At 45.5% G+C, this 25,258-nt stretch overlaps 2 protein-coding genes across 2 annotated transcripts in view; one reads left to right on the forward strand and one right to left on the reverse strand.

The window, feature by feature from the left end:
- OGDH (oxoglutarate dehydrogenase) overlaps positions 1-25,258 on the forward strand; it is a 385,968-nt gene that overhangs the window by 224,374 nt on the left and 136,336 nt on the right. The window lies entirely within an intron of this gene.
- Positions 1-25,258, reverse strand: part of NPC1L1 (NPC1 like intracellular cholesterol transporter 1) — a 34,633-nt gene that overhangs the window by 5,697 nt on the left and 3,678 nt on the right. Inside the window, 15 exon segments of the mRNA XM_058534724.1 lie at positions 106-169; positions 172-225; positions 814-938; positions 1,095-1,285; positions 19,916-20,005; positions 20,193-20,330; positions 20,764-20,825; positions 20,828-20,863; positions 20,866-20,889; positions 21,015-21,026; positions 21,029-21,122; positions 21,724-21,906; positions 22,311-22,439; positions 22,705-22,877; positions 23,491-23,591. Coding sequence (XP_058390707.1) covers positions 106-169; positions 172-225; positions 814-938; positions 1,095-1,285; positions 19,916-20,005; positions 20,193-20,330; positions 20,764-20,825; positions 20,828-20,863; positions 20,866-20,889; positions 21,015-21,026; positions 21,029-21,122; positions 21,724-21,906; positions 22,311-22,439; positions 22,705-22,877; positions 23,491-23,591 — 1,476 coding nt within the window.

Consider the following 25,258-nt stretch of genomic DNA (forward strand, 5'->3'; position numbering starts at 1 on the left):
GGCCCACGGCCACTCTCAGAGGCCCCGCACAGCCTCCTGCCACCTGTGCTCCCCTTGCAGCGCCCACATGGTCATCTTCCCCTGCAGATGCCCTGCCCGGCCTACCCTTTGGGACAGTTGGTGTTGGGCGGGTCATTCAGGAACCAGGGAAGATACTTGTGGAACTCCATCGACGGACAAGCCACAGCGTGAGGCTCACACAGTACTTCAAGCAAGCCAGCGTGCCTGCAGAGAGAGCAGGGCTCCGGGCAGCGGCACCCCCAGGGCCAGCAGCGCTGCTCTGCCCTTCCTTCTGCTCCGTTTCCATCACAGTCCCCAGGCATGCCCCTGCGCCGCAACAGGCATGCGGCTGTGTACTCCAGAGGGATGTGCATTTGTGTAACTGTGGGAGCTCCCCTGTCAGTTATGGAAACTGCTGGCACCCACGGGCCGGTGAGCAAGGGAAGTTTGGGGCAGAGAAACAGGCCCCACGGGGCTTCCCCACTGCACCGACAAAGGCAGCTGCTCCAGGGCAGGGCCACATGCCAATCTCGGCTCTTACTCCCGAATCCCGCTGTCATGAGCGCCAGAACACCCAAGGAGCATGGGCACAACTCAAGAGGGGCATGAGTGCGTGAGTGCCCAGCGGTCCAGCTGGATGGCACGTTTGAGCATGGCCACCCATACATGTGCCCCAAGCCTGGCCCACCTGGACTGACCCTGTCAGTGGGAGTGGGGGGGTGGCTAAGAGAGCCTTGCCAGGCCTCTCCTTTCTCTCGCCTCAGTTTCCCCAAGCTGTGGTGGGCCATGAGCCCCCTGAGGCCCCACACTCACTGACAGTTGAGGGGCAGAACTCGTCTTTATTGGGGCTAGAGGTATAAAGGCAGCAGCAGGAGGATGCGATCAGCCAGTCAATTAAGTCATCCACCCAGGAGGAGGCAGAGATAGCCAGGTAAGACCTGAGGGAGAGAGGGTCAGGGGACAGGGCCAGGCCAGGGGACAGGCGCCCTCCCCAGGCACATGGCAACAGGTGGGCATTGAAGCGGGGGCAGTGAGGCAGAAGGGAGGACTAGAGTGGGGAGGAGGCACAGATGGAGGCAAGCTGGGGCACTCACTGCTCAGGGAACTCAGAGGCATACTGGATCTTCTGGGTTAAGGAGTAGCTGTCGCAGCCTGCGCTGGAGCAGATGGTGTTCATACCCGCCTCACTGGAGAAGTTATAGCCCCCAATGGTGACAAAGTAGACCGGGGCCCCCACCTCAAAGTAGCGGTTCAGAAAGAGGAAATAGTCCAGCAAGTATGAGTCCTGGAACAGAGGACTGTCATGAGGCTGGGGCCAGACGCATCCCGAGGGGCTCGCTCTGGCTCATGCTCACAGAGATACACACTCACATAGGTACACACTCACAGAGGTACCCAAACAGAGGTACATGCACACAGAGTTACAGGCACAGAGGTACACACTCAGAGAGGTACACACACAGAGGTACATGCTCACAGAGGTATGCACTCACAGAAGTACATGCTTACAGAGGTACACACTCATAGAGGTACAGGCACAGGGGTACACACAAGAGATACATGCATAGACATACATGCTCACAGAGGTACATGTACAGTTCCATTACAGAGGTACATGGTTGGAGATGTACCCACAGAAGTACTCACTCCAAGGTACACACAGCCAAGTATAATCACGGGTACATGCACAAAATACACTCATGTAGGTTTAAGCACAGAGCAACACATTCCACCCTACATGAACACACTCATACACACACAAACATGCACATACATGTAATTTTAGCCCTTCCTGTCATCCCCAATTTGGCACAGCCACAGTCTAACAAGCTGGTCTGTGACCAAAGCCTACGTGTGCATGCACATGTAAACACCCATGTGCACACCCTCAAGGCCGTGTGCTGGGCATCTTCATGGCCTGTTCCCTTCTCCTATTACATAAAACCTCAGAGTGACATCAGGGAAGATGGTGGAGTAGGAAGCACCAGGAATCCATCTCCCCACCTAGACAGCAGTTGCACTGGCAGAATCTTTTTGATGTAACTATTTTGGAACTCTGGGGTCTATTGAGGGCTTGAAGCTTCCAGGGAAAGGCTTGGATTGTAAATTGTAGTTAATTTCAGTCAATTTCAGCTCTTAGCATGATAGCAGCTACCCATCCCTTGTCCTCCCAGCCCTGTGGCGGGCAGACACGCATGCATGCATTCCAGAAGCAGTTTGCACACAGCTTGCAGGATCCAGGGTGGGTGGGCTATAAGAAACCCATCCCTTAAATATCAGGGATCTATGTTCTGATCACTGATTGCTGCTTCTGATCTCAGTAGTGCAGACAAAGAATCAGCCCGCCATTGTAACCTGCACCAACTCAAGATGAAGTGACTTCCGAGATATTTAAAGGACAACTGCCTGATTTATTGTTTTTCCCCTTCATCTTTCCTTTCTTCTCCTTTTGGGAGCCAGACATTTAAGGAATAGGACATTCAAAAACAACTACATATGTCGGAGAATTTAGACAATCACCACACAGACCCAGGGAAAGTTGCAGGCTCAGAAAAGACCTGACAAGGCTTTAACTTCACATCTCAGGCTGATCCCCAGGACTGAGACACCAGCAAAAATCATATTTTAAAAAGAGAAAACTCTAGGGAAGGAGAGAAACTGATCTCTAGAGTTATCACATGATAAGACCCAAGTGTCCATTTTTTCAACAAAAAAAATCACAAGACATACAAAGAATCAGAAAGGTATAGCCCATACCTAGGAACAAAAATTAATCAACAGACACTGTCCCCGAGAAAGACCAGATAACAGATGTATTAGACAAAGACTTTAAAACAACTGTCTTAGAGAAGCTCAAGGAGCTCAAATAAGATATGGACAAAGTCAGGAAAACAATGCATGGGCAAAATGGAAAGATCAATAAAGAGAAAACATAAAGCAGAACCCATAAGAAATTCTGGAGCTGAAAAGTACAATAGCTAAATTCAAAATTCACTATAGGGATTCAAAAGCTTATTTGAGCAGTCAGAAGAAGCGTTAGCACACATGAAGATAGGACAACTGAAATGATCAAATGGGGAACAGAAAAAATAGAATAAAGAAAAGTGAACAAAGCCTAAGGGATCCATGGGACATCATCAAGCAGACCAACATTCACATCATGGGAATCTCAGAAGGAGAAGAGAAATTGAAGAAATAATGGCAGAAATTTCCCCAATTTGATGAAAGATATAAATATAAACCTCCAAGGGCTTAACAAACTCTATGTAGGCTAAACTTGAAGAGACCCACACCAAGGCCATTACAATCCAACTGTTGAAAGACAAAGACAAAGACAGATCTTTGAAAGCAACAAGAGAGAAGAAACTCATCACATACAAAGGCTCCCCCAACGAGATTAAAGCATATTTCTTGTCAGAAACATTGGAGGCTAGAAGGCAGTGAGTTTGTATATTCAAAGTTCTGAAGGAAAAAAAAAACCTGTCAACCAAGAATCCTATTTCTGGAAAAACTGACCTTCAAAAATGAGGGAGAAATTAATACATTCCCAGATAAAAAGAAATGCTGAAGGAGTTCATTACCAAAAGACCTGCCCTGCAAGAGATGCTCAAGGGAGTCCTTCAGATTGAAATGAAAGGATGCTAGAGTATAACTCAAAACCATGTCAAGAAATAAAGATCCTTGGTAAAGGTAAATACACCAACAATTATAAAAGCTAGTGTTATTGTAACTTTGGTTTGTAACTCCAGTTTTTAATTTCTATATGACATAAGAGACTAACACATTAAAAAAATTATTAGTCCATGTTTTTGGACAAACAATGCATAAATATGTAATTTTGTGACAGCAATAACTGAACGGAGACGGGGTGGAGCTATAAAGGAGCACTTTTTGTATGTTATTGAAGTTAAACTGGTATAAGTTCAAATTAGAGTATTAAAAATTTAGGATATTTAATGTAATCCACATGGTAACTACAAAGAAAATAGCTCCAGAATATACACAACAGGGAAAGATGAGGTGATTTTAAAGTTCCCCTAACAAAAATCAATGAAACATAAAAGAAGTGAGTAATACAGGAAATGAGAGACAAAAAAGTGATAGGACATACAGAAAACAAATAGCACAATGACAGAAGTAAATCCCTCCTAATTACTTTAAGTGTAAACAGATTAAACTCTCCAATCATAAGACAGGATTGGCTGAATGGATAAAAACACATGATGTCTACAACTATATGATGTCTCCAAGAGACTCACTTCAGATCCAAATATACCTCCAGGTTGAAAGTAAAAGGATGGGAAAATATAATCTATGCAAATGGTAACCAAAAGAGAGGAGGAGTGGCTGTACTAATATCACACAAAATAGACTTTAAGTCGAAAAGTTTATGAGGCAAAGAAGGATATTATATATAAATAAAAGGTTCAATAAGGCAAAAATAAGTGTGTACAAACATCTACACACCTAGCAACAGGCCATCAAAATCTATGAAGCAAAAATTTAAAGAATTGAAGAGAGAAATAGAACGTTCTACAATAATAGTAGGAGAGTTAAAGACCCCACTCTCAATAATGGATAGGACGCCCAGACAGAAGATGAGTAAGGAAATAGAGGATTTGAACAATAAACTAAACCAACTGGATCTATCAGACAAATACGGAACGGTCTACTCAACAAGAAAAAATACAGGGGCCAGTTAGGAGTGACGTCAGCATCATGGTGGAGTGAGCTTCCCCCATTGAACTCTCCTCCTCTAAGACACAACAAAAAGGACACTCATATTCCAACAGAAGCTATTCACACAACACAGGGGACATCTGAGGCACCCAGGCAGCTGTACACCCAAGGACTGAGGTGCTAGAATCCCCAGAGTAAGTGGGAGGAGGTAAGAGGAGCTCCCTTCCTTCCCCAAGGACTGCAACCCAGAGACTGAGACCATGCGGCTCTCAGAGGAGGGGGAGGGGTGGCTCGCCACGTGAAAACCGGTGCTTTTCAAGACCCCTCACAGCCCATGGGGATCCCCCCATGGAGGGAGAAGAACTGTTGCGAGGGTAGTTTCAACAAGCTAGCCCCTCAGGAGAGCAGAGAGCAACAGTGAGGCAAGAAACCTTTGAGATCAGGGAGGCGAAAGTAAGCCCCCCCACCAACCCGGCCCACCCAACCGGTGCTTCAGCACAGTGGTGCTTCAGCTCAACCCTGTCCCCAGAGGCAGCGGCCCCCAGGTGCCCGGGGCCCACCAGCAGGGGCAGTGTGACTGTGCCCCACCCCCACAGGCAGTGGCCCCCAGGTGCCCAGGCCCATCCATCAGTGGGGCGAGCCTGTGCCCCACACCAGAGGCAGTGGCAGCTCAGGCCCCACCACATCACAGCCCCAGCTGCTCTAGCTGGACCAAGCCACGGACCCAGCTTCCCCAGCTCCACCGTGCCATGGCCCCAGCTCCTTCAGCTTGACTGCCGCCCACCCCCCCAGCTCCAGCTGCTTCAGCTTGGCCTCTGCTCAGGCTCCAGCTGACTTGGCACCAGCAACTTTGGCCCACCACACTCCATTTCCAGCTTCTTTGGCCCAGCGGCGCTCCAGCTCCTCCTCCTTCAGCCCAGCGCACTCCAGTTCCAGCTTCTTCAGCCCAGTAGCGCTCCAGCTCCTGCTTCTTCGGTCCAGTGGCACTTCAGCTGCAGTTGCTTCAACCCACCTGCACCCAAGCCCCAGCTGCTTTGGCCTAGCTGTGCTCCAGTCCCAGCTCTTTCCATGCTCCAGCTCCAGCTGTTGCCATGCTTCCCCCTCAGCAGCCTCCACTCAGCCATGCCTCAGATCAGCCAGGGGCCTATGAGAGGGCCTGCAGATTGAGGCGGGCCGGAATACATAGCCCTTGACCCCCACCCAGCAGCAGCAAGAGGAAACTGCAACCATATGTTTTCACTATGAGGAAAAGTAAGCCAACAGCGACAGGCACTATGCAAAAATATATTAAATCTACAGACCAAAAGGAAAATGACAAGCACCCAGAAGTCAACCCAGAAAGCACAGAAATGTATAACTTTGATGACAGAGGATTCAAAATAGCCATCATAAAAAAGCTTAATGAAATACAAGAAAACACAGACAGACAATTCAATGAAATCAGGAGTTTCCTCACAAAAGAGATTGAAACTATAAAAAAAACCAATCAGAAATCTTAGAGATGAAAAACATAATAGAGGAGATAAAGACAAATCTGGAAGCCTTAGGCAGCAGAGCTGACAATATGGAGGAAAGAATTAACAAGATTGAGGACAGCAATGCAGAAATGCTCCAGATGGAGGAGGAAAGAAAACTAAGACTAAAAAGAAATGAAGAAACTCTCCGAGAAATATCCGACTCAATTAGGAAATCCAACATAAGGATTATAGGTATTCCAGAGGGAGAAGAGAGGGAAAAAGGAGCAGAGAACTTGTTCAAAGAAATAATAACTGAGAACTTCCCAAACTCGGGGAAGGAGCTGGAAATACCAGTGAACAAAATAAATAGATCTCCTAAATATATCAACATGAAAAGACCCTCTTCAAGGCATATAGTAATAAAGCTGGCAAAAGTCAACGACAAAGAAAAAATATTAAGGGCAGCTAGACCAAAAAAAATAACATACAAAGGATTTCCTATCAGGCTCTCGGCTGATTTCTCAACAGAAACTTTACAGGCTAGGAGAGAGTGGAATGATATATTCAAAATTCTGAAGGACAAAAACTTTCAGCCAAGAATACTCTATCCAGCAAAAATATCCTTCAGATATGATGGAGAAATAATAACTATCCCAGATAAACAAAAGCTAAGGGAGTTTATTGCCACAAGACCCCCACTACAAGAAGTGCTCAAGAAGGCCCTCATCCCTGAGGAAAAAAAAGAGAAAGGGGATTCAAAGTTTTGAACAAGGAGGAAAATAGGTCAACAAAATCAGAAAAATTGCAGTCCTCTATCAAAATAGATTAGTAAACACTTAATTATAAAAGCAAAGATCAAGGGAAGGTAAGCATCAAGCATAAATATAACCTCATCATGTTAAACATGAACTTCCAACACAAGAAGGAATAAGATGTGACAACAATAACTTAGAAGGGGAAGAGGAAAGGGATCTAATCGACTTAGTCTAAGCAAATAAGAGGCCATCAAAAATGGACTATCATGGGGCCAGCCCGGTGGCACAGGTGGTTAAGTGCACGTGCTCCGCTGCGGCGGCCCAGGGTTTGCCGGTTCAGATCCTGGGCATGCACCGACACACCGCTTGTTAAGCCATGCTGTGGTAGCATCTCATATAAAGTAGAGGAAGATGGGCATGGATGTTAGCCCAGGGCCAGTCTTCCTCAGCAAAAAAGAGGAGGATTAGCATCAGATGTTAGCTCAGGGCTGGTCTTCTTCACAAAAAAAAAAATGGACTATCACATCCACGTGATTTTTTATACAAACCTCATGGTAACCACTAACCAAATAATCAGAACAGAATCACACGCGATAAAGAAAAAGAAAACTAAGAGAACCCCCATGCAGAACTACCAAACTGAATTGGTAGTCCGAAACAAACAGGATGAGAAACAAAAGAAATGCAAAAGAACCAGGAAAAGAGCGATAAAATAACAACAACAAACCCCCATGTATCAATAATTACCCTAAATGTAAATGGACTGAACTCTTCAATCAAAAGACACAGAGTGGTGGGATGGATTAAAAAACAAGACCCAATAGGGGCCCGCCCCGTGGCATAGTGGTTAAGGGCACGCGCTCCGCTGCTGGCGGTCTGGGTTCAGATCCCAGGCGCACACAGATGCACCACTTGTCAGGCCATGCTGTGGCGGCATCCCATATAAAGTGGAGGAAAATGGACACAGATGTTAGTCCAGGGCCAGTCTTCCTCAGCAAAAAAAAAAAGAGGAGGACTGGCATGGATGTTAGCTCAGGGCTGATCTTCCTCACACACACACAAAAAAACAAGATCCAGCAATATGCTGCCTCCAGGAAACATATCTCAGCTCTAAAGACAAACACAAGCTCAGAGTGAAAGGCTGCAAGACAACACTCCAAGCTAATGGCAAACAAAAGAAAGCAGGTATTGCCATACTTATATCAGACAAAGTTGACTTCAAGATAAAAAAGGTAATGAGAGACAAAGAGGGACAATATATAATGATAAAAAGGACAGTCCACCAAGAAGACATATCATTTTTAAATATATATGCACCCAATACAGGAGCACCAAGGTAAATAAAGCAACTATTAACAAACCTAAAAGGAGATATTAACAACAACACAATAATAGTAGAGGATCTTAACACCCTACTCTCATCAATGGACAGATCATCCAGACAGAAAATCAATAAGGAAATAATGGACTTAAACGAAAAACTTCACGAGATGGACTTAACAGATATATATAGAGCACTCCATCAAAACACAGCAGATTACACATTTGTCTCAAGCACACATGGAACATGCTCAAGAATAGACCAGGGCCAGCCTGGTCGTGCAAGCGATTAAGTGCACGCACTCTGCTGTGGGCGGCCCAGGGTTCACAGGTTCAGATCCCGGGCGTACACCAACACACCACTTGGTAAGCCATCCTGTGGCGGTGTCCCATATAAAGCAGAGGAAGATGGGCACAGTGTTACCTCAGGGCCACTCTTCCTCAAGAAAAAAGGGGAGGATTGGCATCAGATGTTAGCTCAGGGCTAGTCCTCCTCACAAAAAAAAAAAAAAAGAATAGACCATGTGTTAGGAAATAAGGCATGCTTATATAAATTTAAGAAGATTGAAATCATAACAAGCATCTTTTCTGACCATAATGCCATGAAGCTAGAAATCAACTACAAGGAAAAATCTGGGAGAGTGACAAAGCTATGGACACTCAACAACATGCTACTAAACAACCAACGGATCATTGATGAAATTAGAGGAGAAATCAAAGCATATCTGGAGATAAATGAAAATGAAAATACACCATACCAACTCATAAAGGATGCAGCAAAAGTGGTCCTGAGAGGGAAACTCATAGCAATTCAGGCCCACCTTAACAAACAAGAAAAAGCCCAAATAAGCAACCTCAAACTACGCCTAACAGAATTAGAAAAAGAAGAACAAACAAAGCCTAAATCAGCAGAAGGAGGGAAATAATAAAAATCAGAGCAGAAATAAATGAAATTGAAATAAAAAAAAATAGTAGAAAGGATCAATGAAACAAAGAGCTGGTTCTTTGAGAAGATAAACAAAATTGACAAACCCTTAGCCAGACTCACCAAGAAAAAAAGAAAGAAGGCTCAAAGAAATAAAATTAGAAATGAAAAAGGAGAAATTACAACAGACACCACAGAAATACAAAAGATTATAAGAGAATACTATGAAAAACTATATGCCAACAAATTGGACAATCTAGAAGAAATGGATAAATTTCTAGACTCATACAACCTCCCAAAACTGAATCAAGAAGAAATAGAGAACCTGAATAGACCAATCACAAGTAAAGAGATTGAAACAGTAATCAAAAACTTCCCAAAAAGTAAAAGTCCAGGACCAGATGGCTTCTTTGGAGAATTGTACAAAACATTCAAAGAAGACTTAACACCTATCCTTCTCAAACTATTCCAAAAAATAGAGGAAGATGGAACACGTCCCAACACATTCTACGAGGCCAACGTCACCCTGATACCAAAGCCAGACAAAGACAATACTAAGAAGGAAAACTACAGACCAATATCACTGAGGAACATAGATGCAAAAATCCTCAACAAAATATTGGCAAACCGAATACAACAATATATTAAAAAGATCATACACCATGATCAAGTGGGATTTATACCAGAGACGCAGGGATGGTTCAACATCCGCAAATCAATCAACGTGATACATCACATCAACAAAACAAAGAATAAAAACCACATGATCATCTCAATAGACGCACAGAAGGCATTTGACAAGATACAACATCCATTTATGATAAAAACTCTCAATAAAATGGGACTAGAAGGAAAGTACCTCAACATAATAAAGGCCATATATGACAAACCCACAGCTAACATCATACTCAACGGGGAAAGACTGAAAGCCATTCCTCTGAGAACAGGAACGAGGCAGGGCTGCCCACTCTCACCACTCCTGTTCAACATAGTACTGGAGGTTTTGGCCAGAGCAATTAGGCAAGAAAAAGGAATAAAAGGAATCCAAATAGGTAACGAAGAAGTGAAACTCTCACTATTTGCAGATGACGTGATTGTATATATAGAAAACCCTAAAGAATCTGTTGGAAAACTGTTAGAAACAATCAACAACTACAGCAAAGTTGCAGGGTACAAAATCAATCTACAAAAATCAGTTCCATTTCTATATGCTAATAATGAACTAACAGAAAGAGAGCTCAAAAAGATAATACCATTTACAATTGCATCAAAAAGAATAAAATACCTAGGAATAAATCTTACCAAGGAGGTGAAGGACCTATACAATGAGAACTACAAGACATTATTGAGGGAAATCTACGATGACATAAAGAAATGGAAAGATATCCCATGCACGTGGATTGGAAGAATAAACATAGTTAAAATGTCTATATTACCTAAAGCAATCTACAGATTCAATGCAATCCCAATCAGAATCCCAATGACATTCTTCACAGAAATAGAAAAAAGAATACTAAAATTTATATGGGGCAACAAAAGACCCCGAATAGCTAAAGAAATCCTAAAGAAAAAGAACAAAGCAGGAGGCATCACAATTCCTGACTTCAAAACATACTACAAAGCAATAGTAATCAAAACAGCATGGTACTGGTACAAAAACAGACACACAGATCAATGGAACAGAATTGAAAGCCCAGAAATAAAACCACACATATACGGACAGCTAATTTTCGACAAAGGTGCTAAGGACATGCAATGGAGAAAGGAAAGTCTCTTCAATAAATGGTGTTGGGAAAACTGGACATCCACATGCAAAAGAATGAAAGTGGACCATGTGCTATCGCCATTCACAAAAATTAACTCAAAATGGATCAAAGACCTGAAGGTGAGACCTGAAACTATAAAACTCATAGAAGAAAATATAGGCAACACACTATTTGACATTGGGTTTAAAGGAATCTTTTCGGATGACATGCCTACCCAGACTAGGGAAACTAAAGAAAAAATAAACAAGTGGGACTTTATCAGACTAAAGAGCTTTTATAAGACAAATGAAATCAGAATCAAGATGAACAAACAACCAACCAGCTGGGAGAGAATATTTGCAAAACATACATCTGACAAGGGGTTGATCTCCATAATATATAAAGAACTCACACAATTGAACAACAAAAAAACAAACAACCCGATCAAAAAATGGGCAGAGGAAATGAACAGACACTTCTCCAAGGAAGATATACAGATGGCCAATAGGCACATGAAAAGATGCTCAACATCACTAATCATCAGGGAAATGCAAATCAAAACAACACTAAGATACCACCTCACGCCCGTTAGAATGGCTATAATCACCAAGACAAAAAACAACAAATGTTGGAGAGGATGTGGAGAAACAGGAACCCTCATACACAGCTGGTGGGAATGCAAATTGGTGCAGCCTCTATGGAAAACGGTATGGAGATTCCTCAAAGAATTAAAAATAGAGATGCCCTATGATCCAGCCATCCCACTACTGGGAATCTATCCAACGCACCTGAAATCAACAATCCAAAGAGGCTTATGCACCCCTATGTTCATTGCAGCATTATTCACCATAGCCAAGAAGTGGAAGCAACCTAAGTGTCCCTCGACTGACGATTGGATTAAGAAAATGTGGTATATATATACAATGGAATACTACTCAGCCATAAAAAAAGACAAAATCGTCCCATTTGCAACAACATGGATGGGCCTGGAGCGTATTATGTTAAGTGAAATAAGCCAGAAAGAGAAAGACAAACACTGTATGATCTCACTCATATGTGGAATATAAACCAACACATGGACAGAGAAAACTGGACTGTGGTTACCCGGGCAGTGGGGGTGGGGGGTGGGCACAAGGGGTGAAGGGAGTCATATATGGGGTGATGGACAAACAAAAATGTACAACCCAAAATTTCACAATGTTAGAAACCATTAAAATATCAATAAAAATCAAAAAAAAAAAAAAAAAAAGGTCATACACCATGATCAAGTGGGATTTATACTAGGGACACAGGGATGGTTCAACATCCACAAATCAACCAATGTGATACACCATGTTAACAAAACAAGGAATAAAAACCATATGATCGTCACAATAGATGCAGAGAAGGCTTTTGACAAGATCCAACATCCACTTATGATAAAAACTCTCAACAAAATGGGTATAGAAGGAAAGTACCTTAACATAATAAAGGCCATAAGTGACAAACCCACAGCCAACACCATACTCTATGGGGAAACACTGAAAGCCATCCCTCTGAAAACAGGAACAAGATAAGGGTGCCCACTCTCGCCACTCTTATTCAACACAGTACTGGAGGTTCTGGCCAGAGCAATTAGGCAAGAAAAAGAAATAAAAGGAATCCAAATAGGCAACAAAGAAGTGAAACTCTCACTGTTCGCAGATGACGTGATTTTATATACAGAAAACCCTAAAGAACCCATTGGAAAACTATTAGAAATAATCAACAACTAGAGCCAAGTGGCAGGGTACAAAATCAACTTAGAAAACTCAGTTGCATTTCTATATACCAACATCGAACTAACAGAAAGAGAACTCAAGAAGACAATCCCATTTACAATTGCAACAAAAAGAATAAAATATCTAGGAATAAATTTAACCAAGGGAGTGAAAGACCCATACATTGAAAACTATAAGACATTATTGAGTGAAATCAATGATGACATAAAGAAATGGAAAAATATTCCATGCACTTGGATTGGAAGAATCAACATAGTTAAAATGTCCATACTACCTAAAGCAATCTACAGATGCAATGCAAACCCAATCAGAATCTCAAGGACATTCTTCACAGAAATAGCACAAAGAATACTAACATTCATATGGGGCAACAAAAGACTCCGAATATCTAAAGCAATCCTGAAAAAGAAGAACAAGGCTGGAAGCATCACAATCCCTGACTTCAAAACATACTACAAAGAGACAGTAATTAAAACAGCATGGTACTGGTACAAAGACAGACACACAGATGAATGGAACAGAATTGAAAGTCCAGAAATAAAACTTCATATCTACAGGCAGCTAATCTTCGACAAAGGAGCTAAGGACATACAGTGGAGAAAGGAAAATCTCTTCAATAAATGATGCTGGGAAAACTGGACAGCCACTTGCCAAAGAATGAAAGTAGACCATCTTCTTTTGCCATACACAAAAACTAACTCAAAATGGATCAAAGACCTGAAGGTGAGACCTGAAACTATAAAACTCCTGGAGGAAAATATAGGTAGTACACTATTCGTCATCAGCCATAAAGGGATCTTTTTGAATTCCATGTCTACTCAGACAAGGGAAACACAAAAAAAAATAAACAAGTGGGACTTCATCAGATTAAAGAGCTTCTACAAGGCAAATGAAACCACAATCAAAATGAATAGGGAACCCACCAGCTGGGAAAACATATTTGCAAACCATATATCTGACAAGGGATTAATTTCTATAATATATAAAGAACTCACACAACTGAATAACAAAAAAACAAACAACTGATCAAAAAATGGGCAGAGGAAATGAAGAGACATTTCTCCAAAGAAGATATACAGATGGCCAAGAGGCACATGAAAAGATGCTCAACATCACTAATCATCAGGGAAATGCAAATCAAAACTACACTAAGATATCATCTTACACCCATTAGAATGGCTATAATCACCAAGACAAAAAGCAACAAATGCTGGAGAGGCTGTGGAGAAATGGGAACCCTAATCCACTGCTGATGGGAATGCAAACTGGTGCAGCCTCTATGGAAAATAGTAGGAGATTCCTCAAAAAATTAAAAATAGAAATACCTTATGATCCAGCTATCCCACTACTGGGTATCTATCCAAGGAACCTGAAATCAACAATTGAAAGAGGCTTATGCACCCCTATGTTCATCGCAGCATTATTCACTATAGCCAAGACATGGAAGCAACCCAAATGTCCCTTGACTGATGATTGGATAAAGAAGATGTGGTATATACATACCATGGAATACTACTCAGCCATAAAAAAAGACAAAATCGTCCCATTTGCAACAACATGGATGGACCTGGAGGGTATTATGTTAAGTGAAATAAGCCAGAAAGAGAAAGATAAACAGTGCATGATTTCACCCATATGTGGAAGACAAACCAACACATGGACAGATAGAACTGTTTGGTGGTTATCAGGGGCTCGGGGGGTGGGGAGTGGGCACAAGGGGTGGAGGGATGCACTTATATGGTGACTGACAACAATAACGTACAAAAAAAATTTCACAATAAAAAAAGTAACAATAAAAAAATAAAAATATTTAAAATTAAAAAAAAAAAATACAGGGGCCAGCCCTGTGGCCCAGTGGTTAAGTTCTGTGTGCTCCGCTTCTGTTGCCCAGATTCTGTTCCCAGGCGCGGACCCACACCACTCGTCAGTGGCCATGCTGTGCCGGTGACCTATATACAAAATAGAAGAAGACTGGCACAGGTGTTAGCTCAGGGCAAATCTTCCTCAGCAAAATAAATAAATAAATAAAGTAGCCAGATCGTTAATAAAAAGAGAGAGAGAAAAAAATACACATTCTTCTCAAATACACATGGAACATTCTCTGGCATAAACCATGTGTTAGGCCACAAATTGAATCCCGACATTTAAAAATATAGATATCATATGATTCTTTGACCCCAATGGGATGAAGTTAGAAATCAATAACAGGGAAAACTGGAAAATTCACAAACTTGTGGAAATTATACATCACACTTTTACACAACCAATGGGTCAAAGAACAAATCACAAGGGAAATCAGAAAATACTTAGAGGCAAATAAAAGTGAAGGCACAACATACCAAACTTATGGGATGCAGCAAAAGGGATGCTAAGGAGGAAATTTATAGCTGTAAATGTTTACATTAAAAAAGAAGAAAGATCTCAAGTCATCATCCTAACTGTACAACTTAAGGAACTAGGGGGAAAAAAACTAAACCCAAACTTAGCAGGAGGAAGGAAATAATAAAAATTAGAGCAGAGATAAATAAAATAGAGACTAGGAAAACAATATAGAAAATCAACAAAACAAAGCATTGGTTCTTCAAAAAGATTAACAAAATTGACAAACCTTTAGCTAGATTGACTAAGAAAAAAAAGACTCAAATTACTAAATCAGAATTTAAAGTAGGGATATAACTGACTCTACAGAAATAAAGAGAATTATAAGAAAGTACTATGAACAATTGTACACCAACAAATTGCATAACCTAGATGAAATGGACAAATTCCTGGAAACACAAAGCTGACCAAGACTGAATCAAGAAGAAATAGAAAATCTGAATAGACTTACAACTAGTAAGGAGATTGAATCAGTAAAAAAAAAAAAAAAAAAAAAAAAACTCCCCAACATAGAAAAGCCCTGGTTTTGATGGCTTCACTGGTAAATTCTACCAAACATTTAAAGAGGAACTAATAGCAATACTCTTTAAACTCTTCCAAAAAATCAAAGAGGGGGAAACATTTTTAACTCATTCTAAAAGGCCAGCATTGCCCTGATACCAAAGCCAGACAAAAACACTACAAGAGGGCCGGCCCCATGGCTTAGTGGTTAAGTGCACACACTCCGCTACTGGCAGCCCGGGTACGGATCCTGGGCGCGCACCGACGCACCACTTCTCTGGCCATGCTGAGGCCGCGTCCCACATACAGTAACTAGAATGATGTGCAACTATGACATACGACTATCTACTGGGGCTTTGGGGAAAAAAAGGAGGAGGATTGGCAACAGATGTTAGTTCAGAGCCAGTCTTCCTCAGCAAAAAGAAGAGGATTAGCATGGATATTAGCTCAGGGCTGATCTTCCGCACCAAAAAAAAAAACACTACAAGAAAAGAAAAACTACAGACAAATACCCCGTATGAATATTCATGCAAAAATCCTCAACAAAATACTAGCAAGTTGAAGTCAACAATACATTAAAAGGATCATACACCTAGACCAAGTGGGATTTATTCCCAGAATGCAAGGATGGTTCAACATACAAAAATCAATCTGATGCACCACTTTAAAAGAATGGAGAGGGCCAGCCCAGATGGCCTAGTGGTTAAGTTTGGCTCACTCCACTTTGGCAGCCAGGGTTCAGTTCCTGGGCGTGGACCTACACCACTCGTCTGTCAGTGGCCATGCTGTGGCAGCAGCTCACCTAGAAAAAGAGGAAGATTGGCAGTGACTGTTAGCTTAGGGCAAATCTTCCTCAGCAAAAATAAGTAAATAAGTAAATAAATAGAATGGGGGGAAATCACATGATCATCTCAACAGCTGTAGAAAAAGCATGACAAAATCCCACATCCTTTCATGATTTAAAAAAAAAAAAAAAAGATGCAGGAAAGTAGAATACAAGAAAGTTCCTCCACATGATCAAGTCAGATATGAAAATCCCACAGCTGACATCACACTAACTGGTGAGAGACTGAGAGCTTTTCCTCTAAGATTAGGAACAAGACAAGGATGCCCACTCTCAACACTTCTATTCAGCATAGTACTGAAGTCCTAGCCAGAGCAATTAGGCAAGAAAAAGAAGTTAAAGGCACCTAAACTGGAAAGGAAGAAGTAAAATGATCTCTGTTCACAGATTACATGATCTTACATACATAAAACTCTAAAATTCCACTAAAAATCTGTTAGAACCAATAAACAAATTCAGCAAAGTTGCAGATTACAAAATCAACACACAAAATCAGTTTCATTTCTATACATGAACAATGAATAATCAAAAAAGGAAATTAAGAAAACAATTCCATTTATAATAACATCAAAAAGAATAAAATACTCAGAAATTAACTTCACCAAGGAGGTGAAAGACTTATACACTGAAAACTACAACACATTGCTGAAAGAAATTAAAGAAGACATAAATAAAGAGAAACACATCCCATGTTCATGGGTTGGAAGACTTAATATTGTTATGATGTCAACATTACCCAAAGTGATCTACAGATTCAATGCAATCCCTATCAAAATCACAACGACTTTTTTGCAGAAATAGAAAAATCTATCCTAAAATTCATGTTGGAATCTCAAGGGACCCCAAATAGCCAAAGCAATCTTGACAAAGAAAAACAAAGCTGGAAGACTCACATTTCCTGACTTCAAAATTTACCACAAAGATACGGTACTCAAAACAGTGTGGTATTGGCATAAAGTCAGACATATAGACCAATGGAATAGAATAGACAGCCCAGAAATAAACTCTTACATATATGGTGAAATGATCTTTGACAAGGGAGCCAAGACTATTCAACGGGGAAAGGACAGTCTTTTCAACAAATGGTGCTGGGAAAACTGGATCTCCACATGCAAAAGAATGAAGTTGGATCTTCAAAAATATGCATACTTATATACAAAAATCAACTCAAAATGGATCAAAGACCTAACCTTAAGAGCTAAAACTATAAAATTCTTAGAAGAAAACATAGGGAGAAACCTTCAAAACATTGGATTTGGTGATGATTTCTTCTTGAATATAACACCAAGGCACAATTAACAAAAGGAAAAATTGACAAATTGGATTTTATGAAAATTAAAAACTTTTGTGCATCAAAGGACATTGCCAATAGAGTAAAAAGGCGACCAATATAAACGGAGAAAATACTTGCAAATCATGTATCTGATAAGGGATTAATATCTAGAATATTTAGAGAACTCTTAAAACTCAACAACAAAAATACCCCAATGTGATTCAAAAATGGGCAAAAGACTTGAATAGACATTTCTCCAAAGAAGATATACGAATGGCCAAAAGATGTTCAACTTCACAAATCATTAGGGAAATGCAAATCAAAACCACAATGAGATACCACCTCACACCCATTGTATGGTTACTATAAAAAACAAAACAAAACAAAACAAAAACAGAAAACAAGTGTTGGCGAGGATGTGGAGAAATTGGAACCCTGTGCACTGTTGGTGGGAATGTAAAATGGTGCTGCTACTGTGGAAAACAGTATGGTGGTTCCTCAAAAAATTAAAATGAGAATTACCATATGATTTAGCAATTCCACTTCTGGATATATATCCAAAAGAATTGAAAGCAGGGTCTCTAAGAGATATTTGTACACTCATGTTCATAGCAGCATTTTTCACAATAGCTAAAATATGTAAACAACCCAAGTGTCCATGGAAGGATGAATGGATAAGCAAAATGTGGTGTATATATGTATTTATATATATATATATGAATATTATTCAGCCTTAAAAAAGAATTCTGACACATGCTACAGCATGAATAAACCTTGAGGACACAATGCTCAGTAAAGAAGCCAGTCACAAAAAGACAAATAGTGTATGATTCCTCTTATATGAGGTCCCTAGAGCAGTCAAATTCAGAGACAGAAAGTAGAATGGTGGGTGCCAGAGGCTGGAGGAGAGGGATGGGAGTTAGTGTTTAATTTTAATGGGGACAGAGTTTTAGTTTTACAGGATGAAAAGAGTTATGGAGATGGATGGCGGTGACGGCTGCACAATAATGTGAGTGTACTTAATGCCACTTAAAACTGGTTAAAATAGTAAATTTTATCAGTATTTAACCAGAATAAAAAAATTGAAAGAAATAAATTTTTTTAAAGTAATAAGAAACAAACTAATCTCCCCCAAAGAAAAATCAACAAAAGGCATAAACATAAAACCTCGGCTGGGTCTTGTAGCCCATCACCTCCTTCCTTCTTGGTCCTCGGCTTGGCCCACCAGGCCCCTGATACCCACTCTGGGGGCCCTGGGACCCTCTTCTCCTCAGTCCTGTGAGCAGCCCCCAGGGCCACCGTGGGTGGGAGGGTCGTTCTGGACTCTTGATGGCTTTGCCACCTCCTCTCACTCCCTGTGGTGGCTCAGAGGTGCCGTCCTGGCTGTCCACTCTCCTCCCTCCTCATTGCGCTTCCCAGGCCAGCACCACCTGCAGATGGTATCCAGACTGCTCGTTCCAGGCCTCCTACCAGCACCCAGACCCCATCACTGTCCCCAGAGTGGCCCTGGATGTCCGAGTCCCCATGATGCTCTTTCTCCCCCGGAACCTGGGCACATGGACTTCCTTCCCCCAGCCACCAGCTCACGGAGCCTCTGGAGCACCCAGAGGAGCAGCGGGTCCCTGGTCTTGTGGATGTGTGGTGCCTGTCAACCTCATATGCTTGCTGGCCTTGGCCCGGGGGTCAGCAGCCTTCCCCCTGGCCTCCAGCTGTCGGACTTGGCCCCCACTCCTCCCACCCATGGTCACTGCCAGGCCCAGGAAATGCTCCTTCGCTGCCCCAGCCTCCCATAGGTCAGTACTGGCACCCTCACTGCCTTCCTCTGCAAATCCTACGCGTGCTCAGACCTCCCCAAACCCCTCCTCCGCCCAGGAGCCCCTCAGACCCCTTGAGCCAAGGGGTTCTTTCCTTCCCCAGAGCCCTCCACCCTCGATGTCTATCAGGGGGCTGTTCCACGGCGGGCTGCTGTGGACCCAGGCCTGAGGATGTGGAGCACCCAGCACAGGGCAGGCGCTGAGCGAGCTGTGGTCACTCTGCCTGGACAATCATCTCATGGGGCCAGCCCTCCGGATGCCTGCCTGGTCGTCTCCCTCACGCAGCCTGGGGTTGGCGCTGTGCTCCCGCGCTTTTTGCACACCTATGCGACTCCTTTCCCCAGGTCCCCGCGGTGAGCAGTCCCGCCCCGCCTGCTGTGTGCTGCTGACCCTCCCCGCGTCCCAGGGGACTGAGGGCAGGGGAGGGGAGGCACCCACCCGAGGCCACGGGGCACGGCTCACCTTGGGCAGGGCCAGCTCCTGGTCCAGCCCCAAGCTGATGTGGCTCGTGAGATAGAGACACCATCCGAACAGGGCCAGGAACCCCAGAAGCTGAGGAGGAAGCCGCAGCGTGAGAGCCGCCCTGCCCAACAGCTCCCCACCGCCTCCCACTCGGGGTCCGGTCGGGGCGTCAGGAGAAACAGTCTCGAGTTGGGCAGACCTGAATCCCGGCCGCCTCCAGCCCCTCCGACGACAGGCAAGGGAGGATGGAGGCTGCCAGACCCTCCCGCCCACTCACCACGGCGGCGCGGGTGACCGGCGGGAGCAGCAGTGGGGCGTAGAACTCGCGGGAGGAGCGGAGCAGCAGCCCCTCGCCCCGGGCCGGCGAGGGCAGCTCCCGGGCGCTGCGGCAGCCGCAGAAGGCCAGTCGCGAGGCCTGGGGGGAGCCAGCGCCTGAAGGTGGCCCCAAAGCAGACCCTGGGACCGCCTTCCTCCCGTGCGCGCGCCCCCTTCCGTGGGTGGCCCCTGCCAGCGCGGCGCCGTGGGGACGCGCCAGTGTGCTATTTTCTTTGTTTTTGTTTACTATAAAATATCTTTGAATTTTGCACCTTCCTGGAAACAATAGCTCCCCGGCAACCTCTCATTTGTATTTTATTTCGCGACCTCCTGTACTTGAAAAGGTTTCATCATATTCCTCAAAATCGCCAAAATGAAATTACTTTTCTACGGGACATTGGGGACCACACGGCTAAACATTCCAGCACGCTGTTCCTGCACCCAACTCTGAGCCTCTCTGCAAAGTGAAGCCACCCCATTCCCGCCAAAATGGGGGCAAGGGGTGGGTCCCTCAGTCCTGCCGCCAAGCCTACCTCCTGCCTCCTGCAGTGGAGGGAAAGCAGGGCCAAGAAAGCAGAGATTTGCAGCAGCAAGTGAGGATCACCCCGAAGCCTGAGGTCAGGGCAAAGGTTCCAAAGCTGGCATGGGATTCAGGGCCCCTGGGGGGGGCAGGGGTGAACCTCAGGGCGTGAAGCCTGCTCAGAATGGTTGCAGAGGGAAGGGGGCTGCCCACACCCGCTGCCTCCAAGGGGCGCCTGGTGGGGCGGGGGCTGCCCAGGCTCACCTAGGAAGAAGAGTCCGAGAGACTGCACAGCAGCATGCTGGGGCCCACACTGCCCAGGGCTCGGCCGATGTGGGCCTCCCGTCACTCCCCTGCCCTCTGAGGCAGTCTCTGTGTGAGGACAGCAGGGACAGGGTACAGAGCTGGCCAAGGGCTCCATCCCTCACAGGCCAGCAGGGAGCTGACACATGCCCTCACTCCCCAAGGCACAGCCATTGCCCAAGATCCAGCCAGGCCTGAGGAACTGACCCGGCCTTCCCTAGTCAGGAGCAGACCCTGCTAACACTCTGCTCTGCCACGTCTTCCACCTCTCAGGGTCTGGCCCAGAGAAATGCTTGGTGTGTTTCGGGATGTCCATGGCATCCTTGCTCCAATACATCACTAGAACCCTAAATGTTCATCAACAGGAGAGACTAAAATTGACTGTCTTGTCCTTCCGTGGAATGCTACGTGTCAGCATAAAGATGGGAGGTGGCTCTAATGTGCTGCCTGACTCCTTTACCAGGCGGCGTGTGGGGCTGACAGAGAGCAAGTTCAGGTGACACACACAGTATGAGTGTATTTACGTGAAAGATAAACACGAAGCACTGTTTTCTACAGGAATTGTAAACACAAACGTCAATGCCTAGAAAGAGTCTGCAAGGAGCCCGGCAGAGTTGCATCTGGGAGTGGAGGGAGCAGATGGGGGCATGCAGAACTCCTGCACTCTTACCTGGTACTCGAGAACAAAGATGAACATGTTGTCGGCCCCCACAGCAAGCACCAGGAAAGGCATCACTTGAAGGATCACCAGCGAGGAGGGGACGCCCAGGTAGGAGAAGAAGCCCATGGCAGCCGTGACTGCTCCCAACACCACGGCCATTCCACCCAGGCCCAGCGGGGCCTTGGAATCCACCTGCAATGGGACTAGGCTCAGCCTCCTGGCTGCAGGGCTGCCCACTGCGCCCCCACCCCGACCTAGAGGAAGGCAGTGGACAGCAGGCAGGCTTGCTCAGTGCTTCTGTGTTCGAGCCACTCTGCAGAGCCGTCCTCCCAAGGGCAGGTCCACATGAGCCTGCCACTTCTTCCTCGAGCCTGCATTTTAAGATATTTTAAACATTAGCTTTGCATTTGCACAAGTGAGGTGTCAAGGAGCAGAATGAAAGCTCAAGAGGCCTGTTGAATCAGAACACTTCCAAGAAGTATCACCCCCTGGGGGAGCCACTCTGGGTGGTCTGCTTTGCTATTTCGGGATGCTCTGGTTGGAAAGGTTCTAGACACGGGCCAGTCCACCCTCACTGTGCCCCTCCCACTTCTCACCTGCACTCGGTGCCAGCTGGAGTAGCTGCCCAGGGCCAAGGACATGTACAGGAAGATGACTGTGTAGCTGACAGCGAAGATGGGGAGGTCCTGGAACGTGGTGCGGTTGATCTCATCCTCCAGGGAGCGCTGTGGACACACACCCAACCAGCCCCACTGACCACGCCGGCTCCAGCCAGCCTGGCTCCCAAGAGCTTCGTCAGCGTGTGCTACATGTGTGACCCGCTGTGAGCCCAGCACAGCTGAAAGGACAGCTGGCACATCACCCCATCCTCCAGAGCAGGTGGCCACTGGCCCAAGGTCGGTCAGGAGCGGAGAGGCCAGGACGGGGACACAAGAGCCTGCCCAAAGACACCTGGGTCATCCCCCCAGAGCCAGCACCCACAGCCCCTACCTCTGCCATGAATGTGACCTGGAACATGCCAGCTGTCCGATGCTGGAAGTCTCGCATCTCCTCCAAGAAGCCCCACTCCCAGAGCTTAGCCTGGGCCAGCCGGGGGTCCCCAGGAGGGTAATTGTTTAGGGAGAAGGTCACGATCAGGGCATCTGCCTCAGAATAGTCCTTCCCTGGGATGAGAAATGCTTAGCCACCCTCCAGCCACACTCTCGTTCCCCCTCCTCCAGCCTTACCCCGCCTCCCTTCGTGGATTCCATCCTCACCCCTGCCTCCCCATCCTCCACTCCAGCTACACCCCTGCTTCCTCTCCCTCACTCTATCTTCACGCCGTCTCCTCTCCCCGCTCCATCCTCACCCCTGCCTCCCCTCTCCCCCACTCCATTCTCACCTCTGCCTCCCCTTCCCCCCACTCCCCTCTCCCCAGTCCATCCTCAGGCTTGCCTCCCCTCCCGCCATTCTGACCTCACCCTGCCTCCCCTCTCCCACTCCAGCTGCACCCCCGTCTCCCCTCCCCCCACCTCCCTCAACTGAGTCATTGTCTAACCCCCTACACTCCACTTCCCTCCCTTAGCCAAGGGCAAGGCCTTTGGGCCCAGGCACAAGACTAGAGAATCTGAGCAGCACTGGAAAAGATGCAGGAGGTAGCAGAGAAAGGAGGCAGGACAGGCACGTCTGCAGCCCCCACAAGCCCGGCCACCCCAGGCATCACCACCCCACCCTCCTGCCCATTAATCCTGCCCCATATTCCCCCTCACTGGCCTCCCCTGGAGCCACCCAGCTTACCTTTATAGCCCCCTATGGCGAGGAAAGGGAAGACAGGGGTCCCATAGTCAGCCATGCAGCTCAGAGCCAGGGCCGTGCCATCTTTGAAGGTGAGTGGGGCACTGAAGGGAGAGGGAAGGACCATTCCTAGCCCATTCCTGCTCCCATCACCACAGCCCCGGCACCCCACCCCAGGCCCCCAACACCATTGCCTGACCCTGTGTCAGAACCATTTCTCCCAACAAAATCTCACGTGGCCCAATCCAGAGTAGACTGGAGCTCCCCAGACCGGGGGCTGCCCAAGCTGTCATCTCCCCCAACACCAGCCCGACTCTTCAGGCTCATCCCAGATGAGGTGGGTGGCTGAGCATCACACCCACGGTCCCCCAGGGTGGGGGCCAGGGCCTGAGGCCACAGACTCGGGCACAACCACTGAGTCCTAACTACTGGCAGAACCGGACAGGTCTCATGCTGCCCACAGCCTTCTTCTCCCGCTGGCCTGGAACCCTCCAGGCCCTGAGTTAGGATTTCTTTCCTTCTTGTGGACAGTTTACCAGTCCGGCAACCTCGGGCAAGTCTCTACACCCTTCAACTGAGCCCTTTCTGCAAGCGCATCCCGGGTACCTGGATGAAGCACTCTGAGCGAGTGAGCATACCAGCCACCAGCTATCCTGGAAGTGCTGGTTGCTGCGTGACCTTGAGCAGCTCACCATGTGCACCCCTCAGAGCCTCAGTTTTCCCATCTCTGAAATAGGGATAATCGGACCACCCAAGAGTGATTGTGAGCGTCCAAAATCAAAATAAAGCCAGCGCAAGGACTGGAAACCTGGGGTTGGAACTTCCTCCCTGACCTGCCAGTTCTGAGGGCCAGCCCGGGGCCGACGCTCACCTGAGGGGTGGGGAGTGGGATCAGAGAGCCCTGGCTCTCTCATCTAATCCAGTGGTTCTCAAAGTGCACCCTAGGGTCCCTGGGAGCCCTGGAGACCCTTTCAAGAGTCTGCAAGGTCAAAATTATTTTCATAAAAACACTAAGAGGCTATTTGCCTTTTTTACTCTCATTCACTCTCGAGTGTATGCAGTACAAACACTTCACAGATTTCATATCACAGCTAACGTTTAAGAAAAGACCACCTGTTGGGCCGGCCCTGTGGCATAGCGGTTAAGTGTGCGTGCTCTGCTGCTGGCGGCCCAGGTTTGGAACCCAGGCGTGCACTGACACACCACTTGTCAGGCCATGCTGTGGCAGCGTCCCATATAAAGTGGAGGAAGATGGGCACGGATATTAGCTCAGGGCCGGTCTTCCTCAGCAAAAAGAGGAGGACTGGCATGGATGTTAGCTCAGGGCTGATCTTCCTCACACACGCGCGCGCGCGCACACACACACACACACACACACACACACTAAATAAATAAATAAACATAAAATAAAAAAATAAAATAAAAGACCACCTGTTGAGTTTTGGTGTAGTATCAAAGAATACCCACAGTTATCTGGAAAGGCTGTTACAGCCCTCCTCCCTCTTCTGGCTAAATGGGTGTGAGGCCAGGAATTCTCACTATGCTTCAACCAACAGACTAAACCTAGAACCAGATGCCAGAATCCAGCCGTCTTGTATTAAGCAAGACACTAAAGAGATGTGCAAAGATGCAAAACAATGCCATCTTATCACTGATTTTTTTTTTGTTTGGAAAATATTGTTATTTTTCATAAAAATATGCTATTTGCATCAACATGTAATGAACTTATTGCTATTTTTATGGAATTAATAAATATTTTCTCATTTCTCAG

The sequence above is a fragment of the Diceros bicornis genome, chromosome 41 (genome assembly GCF_020826845.1).
Source record: "Diceros bicornis minor isolate mBicDic1 chromosome 41, mDicBic1.mat.cur, whole genome shotgun sequence".
Lineage (NCBI taxonomy): Eukaryota > Metazoa > Chordata > Mammalia > Perissodactyla > Rhinocerotidae > Diceros > Diceros bicornis.